General features: G+C 39.5%; 2 protein-coding genes across 2 annotated transcripts; both read left to right on the plus strand.

Moving 5' to 3' along the window:
* The first annotated feature begins 610 nt into the window (after positions 1-610).
* Positions 611-15,041, plus strand: LOC135461887 (bifunctional purine biosynthesis protein ATIC-like). The gene is made up of 19 exons (XM_064739160.1): positions 611-734; positions 1,594-1,720; positions 2,316-2,392; positions 2,690-2,756; positions 3,135-3,223; positions 3,557-3,635; positions 3,839-3,911; positions 4,209-4,365; positions 5,796-5,921; positions 6,384-6,491; positions 6,738-6,823; positions 7,621-7,710; positions 8,012-8,140; positions 8,619-8,711; positions 9,433-9,506; positions 11,873-11,981; positions 12,714-12,773; positions 13,492-13,587; positions 13,937-15,041. Exons 1-19 carry the CDS (start codon positions 719-721, stop codon positions 14,054-14,056), a joined length of 1,776 nt encoding a protein of 591 aa, XP_064595230.1. The 5' UTR covers positions 611-718; the 3' UTR covers positions 14,057-15,041.
* A 1,603-nt stretch (positions 15,042-16,644) lies between these two features.
* LOC135461891 (GATA zinc finger domain-containing protein 1-like) lies at positions 16,645-18,916 on the plus strand. The gene is made up of 4 exons (XM_064739166.1): positions 16,645-16,996; positions 17,281-17,340; positions 17,781-17,961; positions 18,644-18,916. The coding sequence occupies exons 1-4, from the start codon at positions 16,682-16,684 to the stop codon at positions 18,907-18,909; spliced, it is 822 nt and encodes a 273-aa protein (XP_064595236.1). The 5' UTR covers positions 16,645-16,681; the 3' UTR covers positions 18,910-18,916.
* Positions 18,917-18,952: the final 36 nt, after the last annotated feature.

Consider the following 18,952-nt stretch of genomic DNA (forward strand, 5'->3'; position numbering starts at 1 on the left):
TTTGAAGGTCTGGCAGCAACCTGCGGATGGTTGTTGGTTTCCCCCGGGCTCTGCCTGGTTTCCCCTGGGCTCTGCCCGGTTTGCTCCCATCATAATGCTGGCCGCCATCATATAAGTGAAATATTCTTAAGTACAGCGTAAAACACCGATCAAATAAAGAAATAAATAAATAAATAAATAAACTGAAATTAAGCAACTAAAAGAAACAGTAATCCAACATTGGTATCCATATACTGTACATGTATGTGGTATACTTATTTATTTATTTAACTGGGGTTTAACGCCGTATTCAAGAATACTTGACTTATACGACGGCGGATAACATTATATCTACAGGCTGCTGACAGAACCTTCCCACGTATGAAAGGAAGCTAGCGATCGCAATGGCGAGAAGGCCCTGATCATTATGCTGCGAGAGATCACGTAGTTCGAGAGCACGTTAACTTCTAGGCCAAAGAGGCCGTGAGGTTGTAGTAAAACTGTTTTGATTAAGACACAGGTCAAACAGAGTAATCCTGTCGCAGATCTCATTACATTACCCGCCTGGCAAGGAGAGCGTGCATAAATTACATTTCATATTTTTGACCAGTGCCCAACCGCACAACCGCAGGTCGATGATGACATGTGGCAGAGGTTACTCTGGAGCCTCGGTGTGGATATTACAACTACTAGCACTGTCAAGGTCGAATGACGACCACATGTGCGACTTGGAGAAAGCATGGCTGGTGAAATAGGTACTGTGTTGATAATATTTATAGCTCTTCTGTAAGATATTCGTAGAAGAAGATAAAGGCACTTTCAGAGCTATTGTTTTATATTTGCATCTTATCAAGGAATTCTGTCAGATTTGATGAAAGACATTTATTGCTTTTTGTGAATATCGAGCTATTTGTTGATGTGTATATTATTAAAATTTGAATGTGACAGAAAAGAAATGCAGCCCAAAGTGTGTACATATGTTATCGTACACATGTAAAGCATGTGTATAGATTGTAGTTCATCTTCCGAAAAGCTCAGTAACTGCAGGGTTACTGAATGAATTTGTGTAAAATCGTTTTACATTTTCCACTGCACATGGGTAGATTTCGCTGATTGGCTGGGATATACGATACCAGTATTCCAGGTTAGGCATCTGATCAAAACTTGCATAATGATCTGTAAAAATAGCTGAAAGATTAAACTTTTCATCCCTCAGGTCTGTCAGTCATCTTAAACAGAATTAACATGTTGACCAGTTTTCACTGAGATCATGAATTTCGCACTGCTTTTTTCTTATTTATTTATTGGTTTATTGTATTGGTGTTTTACGCCGTACTCAAGAATATTTCACTCATACAACAGCGGCCAGCATTACGGTGGGAGGAAAATCAGGCAGAGCCTGGGGGAAACCCATGACCATCCGCAGGTTGTTGGCAGACCTTACCACATAACACTGGAGATGAAACCAGCATGAGATTCTTAAGATTATATCGTAAAGTGAAATGGAAAGATTGCATGAGTGCAATTAGATACATTTACTGCAAGCTCCCCCATTTTGTAAGCCTGTTGTGTAGGTAACATATTAATGGTAATTGTTTGATTCCATGTTGTTAGCACTGCTGAGCGTCTCTGACAAGACAGGTCTGGTTGAGTTTGGGAAGAAGTTAAGTGAAGTTGGCTTCAAACTGATAGCATCTGGTGGGACAGCAAAAGCTCTCAGGGAGGCAGGCTTACAAGTCAGGTAAAGTCACATACAACATGGTATCAACAAAACAACAGTCTTTCTACATGTTTTACTTTTTGAATGGGTCATGGATGAGTGGTTAAAACTTACAATGAATAGACACGATTTGGGGGTTCGGCACTAGCATTGGACAGGGAATGCGTGGACTACATTAATTGCTCTCAGTGTTCTTGGGGTCCAGTATTAGTATTACCTAATGTTTGTTGAAAACCACTTAATTGTCTCCCACCAATATGGTGCATTTTACATGTTTTATCCGTGCGTCATGTAGGAAAGGCCATCTGTAATTTGCCAGAATTCAGTGATTTATCCCTGGATATTAAGTTTAAGCTTTCTCACCCATAAAACTGACTGCTATTGTATAAGAGAAAAATTCTTCAGTATAGTGTTAGGAACCAATCAAAGATAAATAAGGTATTAATATTTCTTCATGCAATTCTTGTGTTATATGTAAGTAAGTAGGCGTACTTGTAGTATTCAAACGGGACTGAAATACAGGTGTATAAACAGTAACAGTAAGTGATAAGCAGGGGAGATATTGATATTATGGACAGTTAAAAAATGGGACAAGAGACTGTTTTACTTAATTTAGGGATGTTGCTGACATTACTGGCGCCCCAGAGATGCTGGGAGGGCGAGTGAAGACCCTTCATCCTGCTGTCCATGGAGGTGAGATTACCATGATACTCTGAATGCGGAACAAGTGTAAAGGAAATGATAACAGTATTACCTATGTCATGCGGTACCGGTACTGTTAAGGGTTACCTCAGACTATACAGGTGAATTTGGGGCTTGTCACATTTGGCAGAGCATAGAATCCTACATGGCACAAGTATGTCATCATTTCCTATGTAGGATTACTGCCTTTATCAGTTGTGATTGGGAAAAAATTACTCTGTGCCATGTAAAACTTCACTCTGGTTGGCATGCACAATTAAATTTTGCTTAACATATAAATTTTTTCAGGCATTTTGGCAAGGTTGAATCCTGAGGATGATGCAGACCTTAAGAAACAGGGATATGATCGAATAAGGTACAAAACGTTTAAATTTTGTGGTGGTACATTGTGTATGAATAAGGGTGGGGTGGTGGGGGGATGGGGGGGTGGGGCTGAGATTATGTCTGAATTCTGGCTGTCTGCTTGTCTGCCTATCCACCTATTTAAAGATATTCTTATATTTTAAATATATTTGAATGTATTCTTATATTTAAAGATATTTCAATGTTATTAAATATTTGCCAAGATGTGCTATTGTGATTATTATCTGTGCCTGTTGGCCTTTGCAAATCTATACAGAAAATCACATTAATTTGCACATTCATTAGCTTTATTTGCATCACAAAGTTCTGCTATTTTTACAACTGTCATGTAATTGTTTTTTGTTTTTTTTTTTCTTCTTTTTTATTTCAGACTGGTGGCTTGTAATCTCTATCCATTTGTGAAAACAGTATCAGCTGCAGATGTGACCCCAGAACAAGCTGTAGAGAATATTGATATTGGTGAGTTCTGATGGATTTCATTCTCTATGACCACAAAGTTAGGGATTTGCTCTCTGTAAAATTACTCATTATCAGTGTATTAATTGAAAAATCAAAATGTAGGTGCCAGTATCTGTAATATTATGTATTATTCATGAGACCGAGCGTAACAACGGTACATTGACAAAAGATTTGTTTTAACACCATGCTTTAGATGGGGACATTTTGACTTGTTAAGATTTTGGTATTTAATCTGAATATTCTCGTACATCATGTGTCAATATATATTATCCGGGGTATTTTTTCCCGAGGCTCTAAAGATTTCTGGATGACATATCTGATCACATTTAACAGGTGGAGTCACACTCTTGAGAGCCGCAGCCAAGAATCATGCTCGTGTCACCGTCGTGTGTGACCCGGCGGATTATAACCAGTCAGTGGACGCTTCATATTTGTCTTGATTTAAATAATGTTTATTAAAATTGTTTTTGTATTAAAAATGTTACTGTATCATTATCGATGTCAGAATTTTTTATTCTTGCATTATCTGCAGTATTCATTAAAGCCATTGTTTGACTTATTGTACATCAGAATGTGTTAGCTATTGTGATATTTTTAAACTGCCATAATTTTCAGATTGATTAATGAAGTGAAGTCATCAGATAAAGGGGACACAACTCTTGAAACCAGACAGCGGTTGGCTGTAAAGGTAAGTATTGCAGTGGAAATGAGAGTTAGACATTTGTAAGGCAGAATCATAAGTTTTATGAAATTTAATGTCAACCAACTATAAGTCACATTTGGTGTTTTCTGAAGTTATCATGCTGTTGACATTTAGGGTAATCTTTGATGTGTGAAGACAATATTCTGTTTTCAAACACGGTTCAATATCTGCTTTGATCCATACATCTGATAAGAGAACGTAGTCATGGTTTGTGTTTATTTAGGCAGTTATTTGAAATCTGTAACTTCTTTGTTATTGCATACCATGCTATGTACTTTGTAGGCTTTCAATCACACAGCTGCCTATGATGCAGCTATATCCAACTACTTTCGTCGGCAGTACAGTTCGGGTGTGGCACAGTTACCCCTTCGGTATGGAATGAACCCTCACCAGAAACCCGCACAGATCTACACCACACTGCCCCAGCTACCCCTAAAAGGCATGTCATCTTGTGGTCATTGTGTTGCTACATTTATGAGGAACATGTTGGATATATGAAACATATGGTTTTCATTTCTTAAGATACAGTTAAGAACGTCTCCTTCCATGTATAAATTAAAAAATCAATCTCAGCCTTGTTCTTGTGGGGTGGGGAGGGGTAAGCATGTAACTAGTCTTCATTTCGCAAGTTTGAAAAGTAACTTAGTGTCGAGATAGTCAAAACAACTCTGTTGAGTTGGTGGTGGGCAAGGGCCAGTGAGAGGGAGGGAGGTGGTGGGCGAGGGCCATTGAGAGGGAGAGAGGTGGTGGGTGAGGGCCAGTGAGAGGGAGGGAGGTGGTGGGCGAGGGCCAGTGAGAGAGAGGGAGGTGGTGGGCAAGGGCTAGTGAGAGGGTGAGAGGTGGTGGGTGAGGGCCAGTGAGAGGGAGGGAGGTGGTGGGCGAGGGCCAGTGAGAGGGAGGGAGGAGGTGGGCGAGGGTCAGTGAGAGAGAGGGAGGTGGTGGGCGAGGGCCAGTGAGAGAGAGGGAGGTGGTAGGTGAGGGCCAGTGAGAAGGAGGGAGGTGGTGGGTGAGGGCTTGTGAGAGGGAGGGAGGTGGTGGGTGAGGGCCTGTGAGAGGGAGGGAGGTGGTGGGCGAGGGTCAGTGAGAGGGAGGGAGGGAGGTGGGCAAGGGCCAGTGAGAGGGAGAGAGGTGGTGGGTGAGGGCCAGTGAGAGAGAGGGAGGTGGTGGGTGAGGGTCAGTGAGAGAGAGGGAGGTGGGTAAGGGCCTGTGAGAGGGAGGGAGGTGGTGGGTGAGGGCCTGTGAGTGGGAGGGAGGTGGTGGGTGAGGGACAGTGAGAGGGAGGGAGGTGGGCAAGGGCCAGTGAGAGGAAGGGAGGTGGTGGGTGAGGGCCAGTGAGAGGGAGGGAGGTGGTCGGCAAGGGCCAATGAGAGTGAGGGAGGTGGGCAAGGGCCAGTGAGAGGGAGGGAGGGAGGTGGTGGGTGAAGGCCAGTGAGCGGGAGGGAGGAAGGAGGGTGGATTAGCCCTAGTAGTGCACTGAGATGGCCCTGCCAAGCCAGCAAGTTTAAGATTGATATCATTCCTGACAGTTGGTGGAAAATGCATATATAATAGAGAGTATGTTAAAAACAAGTAAATGTGGAATGAAATTTAAAAAAAAAATTATTTCCCACATTAATGATCATCTTTAAGCTGGAATACATGTCAGAAATCCTTTACGAAGTTAGTGTTACTAAATGTGGATCAGCTTATCAAAGTAGTGTTGATAGATGAGTGGCAGGTGCTCAGGCTAGTGTTGTCTTTATGGGAAACCATACAGTGATAGAGAATTCATGTTAATGTACTCCTGCATATCAGTGCGTATCTTTTGGTGCAGCCAACAGCTGTCACTGTGCCCTGTTACCCTATTATCTTATCTGTTACACTGTATAGTTCTGAATGGCTCGCCGGGATTCATTAACCTATGTGATGGTCTGAATGGTTGGCAGCTAGTACGGGAACTCAGGCAGGCACTACATCTTCCTGCAGCAGCATCCTTCAAACATGTCAGCCCAGCAGGTAAGTAGCTACAGGCAAAGAAGGTGATGAACAGCAGTGTCTGGATCTGTCGGCACAACAGGTGTTCTGGTCTCTTCTAAATTTGCCATCAGTTTTCTAAACTAAATATTTATAATCTTGTAAATGTGCTTCATATAAGGTAGTCTTACTCATAAATTAATTAGAAAATAAGTAATTAATATGTGTACAAAAGCATTTGTAAGATATAAATGATTGACCTAGTATTGAGTTTGGAATTTATTGGAAAGTGATAAAACCAAATATTTTTAGTACATGCGAATTAAGTTTCAGAATTTTCAGATGAGTATTATATTGGGAGATTAAATATCATCTAAAAATTTTTAGCAATAAAATATTTTGCAAAATTTTTGGGATAAAATGTCATTTGAAATTGGAGATAAATTTTTATTTAAAGTTTTGTTGGTAACATGGCATTTGAAATTTTGATGGTGATATTAATAGGTGCAGCTGTTGGGGTACCACTGAGTGAGAGCCAAGCAAGACTGTGCATGGTGGCAGACATGGCTCAGAATCTGACACCACTGGCTACAGCGTATGCTAGAGCTAGAGGTACTCTCTGTCTTTCATATTAATTAATGTTGATAAAGAAATTTCTTCCATTCAGAATTACCTGTGCATTGGTTAGAATGATCAGTATTCTAGATCAAGATGTCCATTTAAAATTTTACCTCACTGTATTCTCCTAACTATGTGTTAAAGTTTCTTTGTAACAAATATTTCAGTCAGACAAAATCAGTTGTTCAGTTAGTGCGTTCAGTTTTTGTAGATATTAAAGTTTTCTTTTAACTTTAATAGGTGCTGACCGTATGTCGTCTTTTGGTGATTTTATTGCATTGTCTGACATTTGTGACGTACCAGCAGCCAAAATAATATCCAGAGAGGTGAGTGCTGATTATTTGATATCTGCCAGTGCTTCCTGTAGAATTGAGAGGAGCATGTGATGGAAGCGCAGTTGTTGCTTGTCTATCAATTGACTAACATGCAAGGTCTTGGTTCAGAACAAACCTGATGGGAAATTGAGCTGTTTAAGACCCCTTTCCTTCTATAAGTGTTTCATACACATTGAGTGTGTCACATTTTCACAAAGTTTGTCAGTTGCTTTTCAGAAGTGATTGTATGAAAGACAACTAGCCCTTTACTAATGATTTATATAACAATCTTAACCATTATAAAAGGCTTTGTCAGGTGTATGTGGTCTGTTTTAGTAGAGTTCACTTTTTATTCCCACCTCCTTAACTGACAAGTGTGAGTTACACGTATGAGCTAGTTAAATATAATGAGTGAGCAATTAATCCTTCCTATTGTCTATCTGGCTTTTCTGTGGCTTTCACAGGTGTGACCACTTCAGTGGCATAATGGTTTGAAGTCGAGAGACATGGGATCAAACTCGGGTCGGGTCATTCCAAAAACTTTGAAAATGTTATTTTTTGCTGCCTTGCTTGGCACTCAGCACTGTGAGGTTAGAGCAAGGAAACAGGATTGGTTGGCTCGGTGTCAGTATAATGTAACCAGGTGGGGTGTCTACTTCAGTGGCGGCAGCACATTGGCGACATTGAACTCACCCTGCCACAAGAAGACACATTATATGTACGCTTGATGAGCCTTCGTTGTCATACGACTGAAAAATTGTTAAGTACGATGTAAAACCCCAAGCATTCATTCATTTATTCATTCACAGGTGTCTGATGGGATTATTGCTCCTGGCTATGAGACTGCTGCCCTGGAGATTCTCTCCAAGAAGAAAGGAGGGTCGTACTGTGTACTGGAGGTAGGTGGTGTTGATAGGATAAATGTGCCTGTGTTCAGAAATCCAGTGCATTATTGCTCAGTGTGATCTTCATCATTAAATTGATTCTTTGCTGATATTAGTGGACTTATATCTAATGGCTGAAGTGAAATTATGTATGGATGTAAGACTGATTTTGAAATCTCCTTGGAGTTTGCAGCGTGATAAACTGAAGTCTGCATGATCATGATGCAAATGTACTGATGTGAATTTGTCACATCTTACATATAGAGATACGGGTTGAATGGTTGATCCTCATGGACTTGTTCCCCTTTGCCCGCAGATTGACCCAAGCTACGAGCCTTCACCAATGGAGACGAGGATGCTGTTTGGCCTTCACATGGAGCAGAAGAGGAATGATGCTCGGATTGACAAGAGCCTGCTGACAAACATTGTAACCAGCAACAAACAGGTGGGGTGATATACTGTTGTATGTCATGGGTACAGAAAGGGAGGTAACTGAGGCAGCTTGTAGTACATGGGTAATGTTCGTTCAAAAGCTGGAAATGATGACAGTCTATGGTTCAGTGCACATTCATTCACGGCTTGCTTTTTTCTTCTAATAGAAGATGGGTTAAAATTTAGTTTGTATATGCCATCACTTTCTGTAAATCGGACAGCAAATTATATTTGGGCCAGCACTTTGGCAGCATGGACTCGCCCTCCCACAAGAGGACACAGTATATATATATATATATATATATATATATATATATACACACACACACACACTTAATGACTCGTCATTGTCATATGACTGAGATATTGTTAAGTGCAATGTAAAACCCCAAGCATATATGCATACATACTTATATTCAAATTATATGCGACACTTAGTCATTGAAAACTAAACTTAGTGTAAATACATGTATTGTCTTTGTTTCCAACAGCTTCCGGATAGTGCTGCTTGTGATTTGCTGGTAGCAACCATTGCTCTCAAGTACACACAGTCCAACTCTGTTTGTTATGCTAAGGATGGCCAAGTAAGACTTTAAATGGTTTTTACTTGTTATTTTTATGATTAGTGAAACTTTCAGTTCAATAAATCTAGTCCATTCTGATTGCAAGGCTATGGATTATAGTCACTTCAGCAATTGGTCACATCTGTATCAGCTTTGGGGAAAATTTTGTTGGTATAAATTTTTCTGTTGTCTTTCTATAATGGAGTGCTCTTGGTAGTCAAATGGCCTTGAACATTACTTTTCCATACCGTTGGCTGTAGAGAGCTTGAGTATTGAGTATTGGGACATAGCTCCCAGTGTGTAATCAGTGAACCTAGTTACTGAGGTTCATGAAGATACTAGCAAAATACTGTGGTTTCAAGTGGGCTCTGCCAGGTTTCTCGTCAAGCCTTGCTTCCCAGGGCTCACTGTTTATGGTCAAAGATTGATTCTTTACCTAGTTCGCTCTGGTTTCCTCAGCCAGTGCATGGCAGTTTCCTCCACTCATAAAAGCACCATTTTATCAGGAAATGTTCTTAAGTACCAGGTATAACAGTAAACAACAGTCAAACATTTAGTTTAACTATGAGGCCGAAGTAGTGTATAATCAAACAATATAAAAGAAATTTAAACCTTGCCACGGTGAAATAAATTAGTACAATTCAAACAATCATAACATCAGATGGTTGTAAGGCTACTTGTATGTTGTCCTTTGTGCTGATCCACTATGTTGTGTTTTGACCTGTATTGTTTTACATATCAGGTAATTGGGATAGGAGCGGGTCAGCAGTCTCGTATTCACTGTACCAGACTAGCAGGAGACAAGGCCAATCACTGGTAAGTCTTGACAGGGCCTTCGTAGATGGGGTGGCTAGCGATCCCGCATGGCACAATCACACAAAAGCCACTTACCAATGTGGTCAGTGACAGCAACTAGCAGGCCGCTGTCGTATATATGAAATATTCTTGAATACAGTGTAAAGAAAAACCAATGAAATGGTATATCTTGACAAAAATTGGACCTGCCAAAAGTTCATTGACATATCAAAGATTCGACTCCAACTTTTACCCTGGGAGACTTGCAAAATTCAAAACTTTTATGTCATGCCCTGGTGACTGTGAATCCCACCCATACTCTAGTCTGTACCTGTAAAATTCATGACATTGTAAATCTGTAATTATAAGCCTCATTATAAGTATTAATTTATATGTGTGAATCTTATTACATTCCAGTCCATAATTGTGACTCTCACCACACTTTGTTTGTCAGCATGATATGGTTGATACCCTGCCAGTGTTACTTTAAACCCCAATCATTCATTCACCCTTACTTGTGAACTCAACACATTCCAGTCTGTAATTGTTAACTTCACCACATTCCAGTCTGTAATTGTTAACCTCACCACATTCCAGTCTGTAGTTGTTAACCTCACCACATTCCAGTCTGTAACTGTTAACCTTATCACATTCCAGTCTGTAATTGTTAGCCTCATTACATTCCAGTCTGTAATTATGAACCTTATCACATTCCAGTCTGTAATTGTTAACCTCACCACATTCCAGTTTGTAATTGTTAACCTCACCACATTCCAGTCTGTAATTGTTAACCTCACCACATTCCAGTCTGTAACTGTTAACCTCACCACATTCCAGTCTGTAATTGTTAACCTCACCACATTCCAGTCTGTAATTGTTAACCTTATCACATTCCAGTCTGTAATTGTTAACCTCACCACATTCCAGTCTGTAATTGTTAACCTCACCACATTCCAGTCTGTAATTGTTAACCTCACCACATTCCAGTCTGTAATTGTTAACCTTATCACATTCCAGTCTGTAATTGTTAACCTCACCACATTCCAGTCTGTAATTGTTAACCTCACCACATTCCAGTCTGTAACTGTTAACCTCACCACATTCCAGTCTGTAATTGTTAACCTCACCACATTCCAGTCTGTAATTGTTAACCTTATCACATTCCAGTCTGTAATTGTTAACCTCACCACATTCCAGTCTGTAATTGTTAACCTCACCACATTCCAGTCTGTAATTGTTAACCTTATCACATTCCAGTCTGTAATTGTTAACCTCACCACATTCCAGTCTGTAATTGTTAACCTCACCACATTCCAGTCTGTAATTGTTAACCTCACCACATTCCAGTCTGTAATTGTTAACCTTATCACATTCCAGTCTGTAATTGTTAACCTCACCACATTCCAGTCTGTAATTGTTAACCTCACCACATTCCAGTCTGTAACTGTTAACCTCACCACATTCCAGTCTGTAATTGTTAACCTCACCACATTCCAGTCTGTAATTGTTAACCTTATCACATTCCAGTCTGTAATTGTTAACCTCACCACATTCCAGTCTGTAATTGTTAACCTCACCACATTCCAGTCTGTAATTGTTAGCCTCATTACATTCCAGTCTGTAATTATGAACCTTATCACATTCCAGTCTGTAATTGTTAGTCTCATTACATTTCAGTCTGTAATTATGAACCTCGTCATATTCCAGTCTGTAATTGTGAACCTGATGACATTCCAGTCTAATTTTGAACCTCGTCACATTTCGGTCTGTACTTGTAAACTTCCCAACAGCGTTATGGTGATGCTCACAGCTATTCAGTCTGTGCTTAGCTATAATGACGAAATATGTTGAATTGCGTGATTGCTTTTTTTAGGTCACTTTGTCTCTACAAAGTACAGACACTGCTTATGTTCTACCCCAAGCAGTGTCCAGTAACATGGAAAGCACTGTTACAGTAAATGTTAGTACTCCAAGTATTGAGCTGCTCTGTGTGTGTGCATATTAATTGCAGTAAATTACAAAATTCAGGACTTCAGGACTTCAGGTGTTGAGCTAAAACTTTTCATTCATGTGTCTTCTATAGCTGTACTACCAAATATAAGTTTCTTACTTGAATCTGTAATGTCATTGTTTGTGGAAGTAGTGTGCTACTTTCTAGCTACAAGTGTTTCAGGTCTGTTATTCTGGTTTGTGCAGATGTGTTATTCTGGTTGATGTGTTGTTCTGGTTTGTGCAGGTGTGGTATTCCGGTTGATGTGTTGTTCTTGTTGATGTTATTCTCTATGATGTTGTTCTGGTTGATATTATTCTGTTTGATGTGTTGTTCTGGTTGATGTGTTGTTCTGGTAGATGTTATTCTTGTTGATGTTGTTCTGATTTGTACGCAGGTGGCTGAGACAACATCCAAAGGTTCTTGGAATGCAGTTCAAGCAAGGTGTGAAGAGAGCAGAAATCTCCAATGCTATTGACAGCTATGTATTAGGAACAGTAGGTCAGGTGAGTAGGGTGTAGTTTGTGAAAAAAAAGCCGTAAAATATGAAACATTGCTCTTTTCTGGCAAGATGAACAAATGGGATTTTTCTACATGGTGTACTGGCCTGTGCTTCCAGTCATCATGTAAATGAAATAATCTTAAGTTTGGAATAAAACGCCAATCAGATAAGTAAATCATTGCAGCCTATAACAGAATAATCTGTCTGGGGCATACTAAGTGCGTTGTTCCCACTTGCACTCTCTGACATTTCCGTATATCTGTCTACCTATGTAAAGTTGTGACCTGTACAAATCAATATGGGAATTTCGAGTTTGAACTCTTTTATCATTGAAGGTAGAAAAAGTCCACCCTTATCATGTGACCTGTCAAAAATGTTAAGCAACTATTTTTGATCATATTTTCGATAACATGGCCATCTGAAAAAAGTGTTGTAGAAAGTAATTTACAGTGGAAGAATGAAGGGGATGATTGAGAATCTGAAAGTTTGTCAACTTGAGAAGTTCTTAAAGGAAGGAGGTGTCATTTGTGCCTCTGGAAAAGGGTGAGACAAGTAATCAGTAAATAAATGTCATCAAATGTTGCCTTACATTTTTCACCATTCACATGACACAGTAGGAGTGTTTTTACCTTTGATTAGAAAAGAGCTCCAACTGGAAACTCCCCTGTTAAGATAACTAATTCTGCGGAGCTAATGTTATACCTACACATATGATATTACATTTTTTGTGTTATAGGACATGGAAAAAGGAAAATGGGAAGAGATGATTGAGAGTCCACCTGAGCAACTGACTGAGGTAACTTACTGTACAGACTGATGGGGTCAGGGTCAGAGGTCAGGGGAAGTTAAGGATGGGAAGAGTTGACGAGTTGGTGGAGTTGTTTTCAACCACAACGACATGTTTAACATGATTAACAAAAGATACCTTTAAATACTGTTTAATCCTTTAATAGTTTGAGCAAAGGATGACAATTGGTACCCGAATGTCTTCAGTACAGTGCCTAGATTTCTCGTGGTTTGAGTCAAGTATCATGATGGCTAGATCGGCCTCAACAGCACAGTTGGTAGAGCATCTGGTTCGGGCGCGGTAGACCCATGGTTAATCCCGGGGTGAGTCACACCTAAGACCTTAAAAGAGAAAGTTGTAACTTCCTCACTTGGCGTTCAGTATGAAGGGGATAGTGCAACGACTCGTTGACCCATATCAGTTTAATGGCTTGGGTGGGGCGGCTTACTGGCTTTTGGGTTTGGCGTCACTCATGATGGCTAAATGTTGGGAAACCTTTAGATAATGGAGTGACTTGAACTTCCCTTTCACAAACTAAAGAACTTAATATGAACCTCGAATCTGCCATAAACAGTACTGGGGTAAATAATGCGGTAAGGGACTGGATGTGGTTGATCCAGTTGCCATAGTCTTAATTTGACACTGTGAATTATTACTGAGAACCATTATAGTGGTATATAATAAAGAGCCAGTTTATTGAGCATTTGTACAACATTTCTATTTACAGGGAGAGCGTCAAGAGTGGATAGCTAAACTGAAGAAGGTGTCTCTGAGTTCAGATGCATTTTTCCCCTTCCGTGACAACATTGACAGAGCGTATCAAGTAAGTGGCCAGCTAATAGTGACTTATAAGCATGAGAAACCTTGACAAGTAACATTCAGCCTGTGATCATTTTTTCTGATCAGTTCTAAAGAAGATGTATGTAGCATTTTTGTTGTGGGGACCTCTGAGACATTTCAGAGGGACGGGGTTTACAGTATGGACACGGGTTGTAGCTTGGAGTTAGTTACCATGACTAGAGGTATAATAGCTACAGTACTGGTCAGTGTGGTAGTTACACATATGTACTTGTGCAGTGCTCACTCTATGAAAGAATTTATTGTTTTAGGACGAAGAAGTTTTATATGTTGATAATTTAACAATGAATTGTGATATCTGTTTATCTCTTCAGAGTGGGGTGGAGTACATTGTCTCCCCGTCTGGCTCCACTAATGATGCTGTCGTGACAGCAGCATGTGAAGAACTAGGCATTACACTGATCCACAGCTCCACGAGATTGTTCCATCACTAAGTCTCCCATTTTGTCAGCTGAGCATTTCACCATGGAGGTCATGATCTCGCAGAGGCAGGGATTCACCAGGTTTTCTCAACAATGACAGTGACTGTACTATGCAGGGATTGCAAGATGCTAAATCTCAGTAATATCATGAACCGATGAATTTGCCTGTCCTGATGGCATTGACCAGAAGCGTTACCACATTCCTGTTGAGTGTAAGATATCCTGTTTCTTCTAAAATTTGGGACACCTGGTCTACCCATTTTAGCCAATATATATGTAATTCTTACAGGGATATTGCGTTTCTTTTTCCTCACATGATTAGACCATTTAATGAACGACATACTCATATCTTTACTTTTCCAAAAGGCTGATAAAGAAATGTAATATGCTACTTTCAACAGTATAAATATCTGTCCCAAATTTTAGAAAAATTAGGGTAGCCTTACTCTTCACTTGTCCATCTTGCTTGTGTGACGTATAAGTGTATTAAAACATGCATAAAGTTTGAAGAGATGCATTATTCATCCCTTAGTGAAGTTTATCTAGATATAGAGTCACATAATTCTGAATCGTTAGTTCTATGTTTCTGTATAAAAGTTACATTTCGGTAACAAAATATGTCTGTTCGTTTGTTTTTGAAGGGTGTTATAATTAAACATAATCATGTTCACAGTTTCTGTCTTGCATCATTAACTGATTCAGATTAAAACATCCCATTTATTGTTGCTTAGTAATATACTACATCAAGCATTCTTGGTTGATATTGCTACTCACTGGATTGGTACTGGCGATATGTTCTGTGTAATGGATAGTATGTCCAATTAGGCCTGCAGGCCTGCATGTTTGAAGTGCTTTGTCATCCATATGTCATCGTTGCTATGTAATAGCTTCAGTTTTTCTTGTCTGTTTTGTTTCGCTCAACAACCTGTGAAGTTGTATAACAAATGTTCCCATTGCCAAGCATAGAGTTCAGTCATTTGATAAAGTTACACTTTTGACATTCAAATGAGTCTTTTTGTTATTTATTTTTTTCTTTTTAATATTTATGAAGTTACTGTTTGCATACGGCATCTCCAGTTGATGTCATTTAAAACGTCTGTCTTCTTAGAGGATGAAGTTGCACAACCACAGCTTAACTATTTATACACGCTACACAGACAGAAATTTACATACTGTGATTGATTTCTCCTAAATCCTTCCCTACAGCAGTGATTCGTCCATGTTCAATTCGGCTCAAATAGTTTACAACTTGTGATAGTTCTTATTTCTGGGCCTCCAAAACAATCTGTAAACTCATCCTGTGGTGGTATGGTGATTGTGATTCTCTGCTATCCCTGTATCTTTTGGACAAGACTCCTGTGTCCATCCTCTCAGTCCTGAGAGACCCTGACTGGACAAGCGGCATAGATTGTCCCCGTCCAGACACAAGCCCTAGACCAGTGGGGTTGCAGGTTCAAATCCAGCTCCTGCAGGCTCGGCTGCAGCCTCAAATCAGGGGTTTGTTAGATGTATGGCAAAATACAGTGCTTTCCACACATATACCTGTCTTATGCGCAGACATCTATCACATTAATATATACTTCTTATACCTGTAAAACAAGCTTGTTTGTTTTTAGTTGGCAGCATATTAAAGATGTAGGTCCATAGTGGGACATAAACCACAGGCTGATCCAAGTTTCCACTGGTTGTTCATGGTAAAGGTTCAAATCTAGCTCTTGGCAGATTCTTCCCTCCATAGGCTGTAAATGTTAAATGTTCTGATTGAGAAATAACTTGTTTTTACGGTACATTGAAGTCACATTAAATCTCCAGAATATCACTCCCAGTTGCCACATTTGACGTTATTTGACTCATCTTGAGCATACCATTTATAACCCAAAATAAATTAAACAAAATACTTCGGAGAAATCTACTGTAATGCTAATAAATAAGCCAGATCAGTGTTGCCCTTATGCGTGCACAAGGTAAATATTAACACAGATTTTGCAAAAGAAAAAAAAAAATTGAAATGAAGTTGCTCTGGTTGCTCAGTTTACTGGCTCACAGCGACCTCTATCAAACCCGTGACAAATGGGGTTGTGTGTTCGAATATATCTCTTACTTTTGGATGTGACTTTATCAGGTAGCTTATGAAAGTGACCCGACCGACGTCGCAAAAGTGGCACTGTGCACAGAAATTCTTGAGCACAGTGTTAAATACCATTCAAAAAAAATAAGTCCTAGTTTTCTAGAGCTTGCATGGGCAACAAAATAAACCCAGCCAACTGTTGCAATATAATTTATTGCAGGTTTTCAGCAGGAATTTCAGGAAAACTGATTTTCTTCAGTTAACACCGACAGTAGATTATCCCTCCCGCATATTTTGTACAGGGAACGAAATAGATTGGCTAGTCTTTGATTGGAAAATTTCTATCAGAATCGATTGCCGATATGGCGTTAACCCATAATCATTCATTCATTCTATCAGAATCGAAAAACTGGACGCAGGGAAACGTCTCTCTTTCAAAGGACAGACGGGTGTTTAGGTTACGTCCCTTAGTGGAGATCTTCTGTTAATTAAGGCGTGTTTTGGTTCATTGGCTTGAGTGTTAGATATTTAATATTTGCTGAATTTTAGCATTTTATGTTCTTTCAAAGATGCCTCTAGGTGTAAAACCAATATGTACTGTTTGCAAAACTGTCACCTCTTCCATGTGGCGAAAGGGAAATGTAGGAGAGGTTCTGTGTAACTCGTGTGGCCTCAAACAGTTGATGGGGGTTGTTCCTGGGAAAGAGCCAGAAACCGCCACAAACAACGCAAGCAACGGGAAAACGGGTAACGGGAAAGATACTGCGCCAGGACCGACGTTACGAAAAAGTGCCAGGATAAAGCCAGGAAAGAGCAAGACGCAAACTTATACAAAGACTTTCGCCACCAAAGGGAAGAGTAGACGCGTTATTTTCAAGAAAAACGTAAGTTTAGATAATAGGCCTACTTCTTCAATGTTCGAGGTACGGGTTGGTACGGTAAAAATGTGAGCAATCTATTCTGTGTTTAATTTGTAATAGTAATGCTAATAAATACACACCTGAAATTCAAGTACATTCATGTTAATTAAAAGGGTAACTAAAGTGTAGATTTCCAGACATTTTCAGCTGAAAACTTATTTACACTTAGTGAAGACTGTCTAGCCGATCCAGTTTAGCCTATCCAGTCTGGCCTCTGTGTTTTAATTTTAATTCTTTTATTTCCATAGCCCATCAAAGCTCCAGTTGCAGTTTCCACAGTAGTGACAAGTGACAGCGTGTTCTATGATGTATGTATTTTAGAATAATTAAGGCTGTTTTTAATTTACATGCTGATGCTGTGCCCTTCTCTAGTAAATTCAGTTTCTGTATACATTTTATCCAGGTTTGATTAATATAATCATACAACTGAGTTTTCCTTTCTGGCTTATTCTTTTCATTTTATGTGATTGTTGATGAACACCATACTCCCATACAACCATACATAATTCTGTAAGTTGAAGCATAGCACGAAATAGCCCATCAACCAGTTGGGTAATATGCTCAAATCCAGCATCTGCCAGTTCTGCTGTGCACAGCATCGAGTTGAGAGGTTTGCTAGGCTCTTTATGAAAAGTTGTGTTTCTCCCACTTATTTGCCTGACTATCATTGTATATAAGTAAAGTGCTTTTGATTCTGGCTTTAAACCTCAATATTATATAAAATGAACATGTAGTGTGTTATTTGTAGGGAATGTATTATCAGGTGGGTGACATTGTGTCCCTGTTAGACCATGGAGGAGATGTATTCTATGCTCAGATCCGAGGGTTTATGCAGGATCAGTACACAGAGAAAAGTGCTGTAATCACCTGGCTTCTCCCTACTCAATCCACTACCAAGGACAGCTTTGATCCATCCACGTATATTTTAGGTAATGTATCAGTTATGTTGTAAACCTTTAAAGGTGAAGCATATTAAAATGTAAAGGTAGTGCAGTCAGTTTCTCAAAACTTCACAAATCAGAATCTCATAACTTTTTTCACTAAGTAAGCTAACTTATGGTGCCATATGTTGATGTAGTATACAAGAAATGCTGCAAAAAAATGATTTTAAAAATCTTATGAATGTACACTCAAGGCACCTAATTTCCTTGTGTCGTCGTACTGTTTCTTAAAATAATAAAGCTCTGCTTGGATAAGAAGTGAAAAAAGGGACAAGACCAGGTATTTGTCTTACAAGGAAACCTGTCCTTAAGTTTCAAAATCCAATAAGAAGAAGCACCCAGTGTTTTGATAATAATGTTCAGACAGATGCACTAAGTGGATTACTTACATGTATATGCCTCAAATGCATTATAAAGTACAAGTGAAATTCAACCTGGGAAACCTGAGGAAGTAATAGCCATATTCCTCTCCCCATTAAAACAAAGGTCACAGCAGTTAGAATACTCAGACTGCGGATAGATTTCTGTTGAGTCCAATTCATCAAACAGTGGTATGTGTTGATCAAAAGCTTGGTCATTTGGTATCTTCTAGGTACGATCAAGCAAATATCATGTAATAACAGTAATTAATACTTTTTGCAGTAATTAATTCACATGTTTTGGGTTACAGGTCCGGAGGAAGAGCTCCCACGGAAAATGGAATATCTTGAGTTTGTGTGTCATGCCCCATCAGACTATTTCCGCCCGCTGTCAGCACCATACAGGACTTTATCCACCCAGCCAGAACTCAGCTATGTCTGGGCCCCCATTGGTCCCCATATTAAGCCCACACCAGGCACAGATGAAGTCTTTGGTGTTGACTCAAAAACTGTGAAAATTACTCTCCCAACTGGATGTGGGAAGAAGTATAACAAACCTGCAAAATTGGATCGTTGACTGTGCTTGCATTGTATTTTATAAACAAGGTCATCTAATAAAT

Source organism: Liolophura sinensis, chromosome 1, assembly GCF_032854445.1.
Source record: "Liolophura sinensis isolate JHLJ2023 chromosome 1, CUHK_Ljap_v2, whole genome shotgun sequence".
NCBI lineage: Eukaryota > Metazoa > Mollusca > Polyplacophora > Chitonida > Chitonidae > Liolophura > Liolophura sinensis.

Bases quoted from the DNA above. Each gene is read 5' to 3' on its own strand.
- LOC135461887 (XM_064739160.1), top strand. The intron at 2,757-3,134 runs GTACAAAACGTT...TTTTTATTTCAG, and splicing joins CAGGGATATGATCGAATAAG to ACTGGTGGCTTGTAATCTCT. The intron at 6,824-7,620 runs GTGAGTGCTGAT...ATTCATTCACAG, and splicing joins CCAAAATAATATCCAGAGAG to GTGTCTGATGGGATTATTGC.
- LOC135461891 (XM_064739166.1), top strand. From the start codon at position 16,682: ATGCCTCTAGGTGTAAAACCAATATGTACTGTTTGCAAAACTGTCACC. The intron at 16,997-17,280 runs GTAAGTTTAGAT...TTATTTCCATAG, and splicing joins GCGTTATTTTCAAGAAAAAC to CCCATCAAAGCTCCAGTTGC. The intron at 17,341-17,780 runs GTATGTATTTTA...TGTTATTTGTAG, and splicing joins GTGACAGCGTGTTCTATGAT to GGAATGTATTATCAGGTGGG.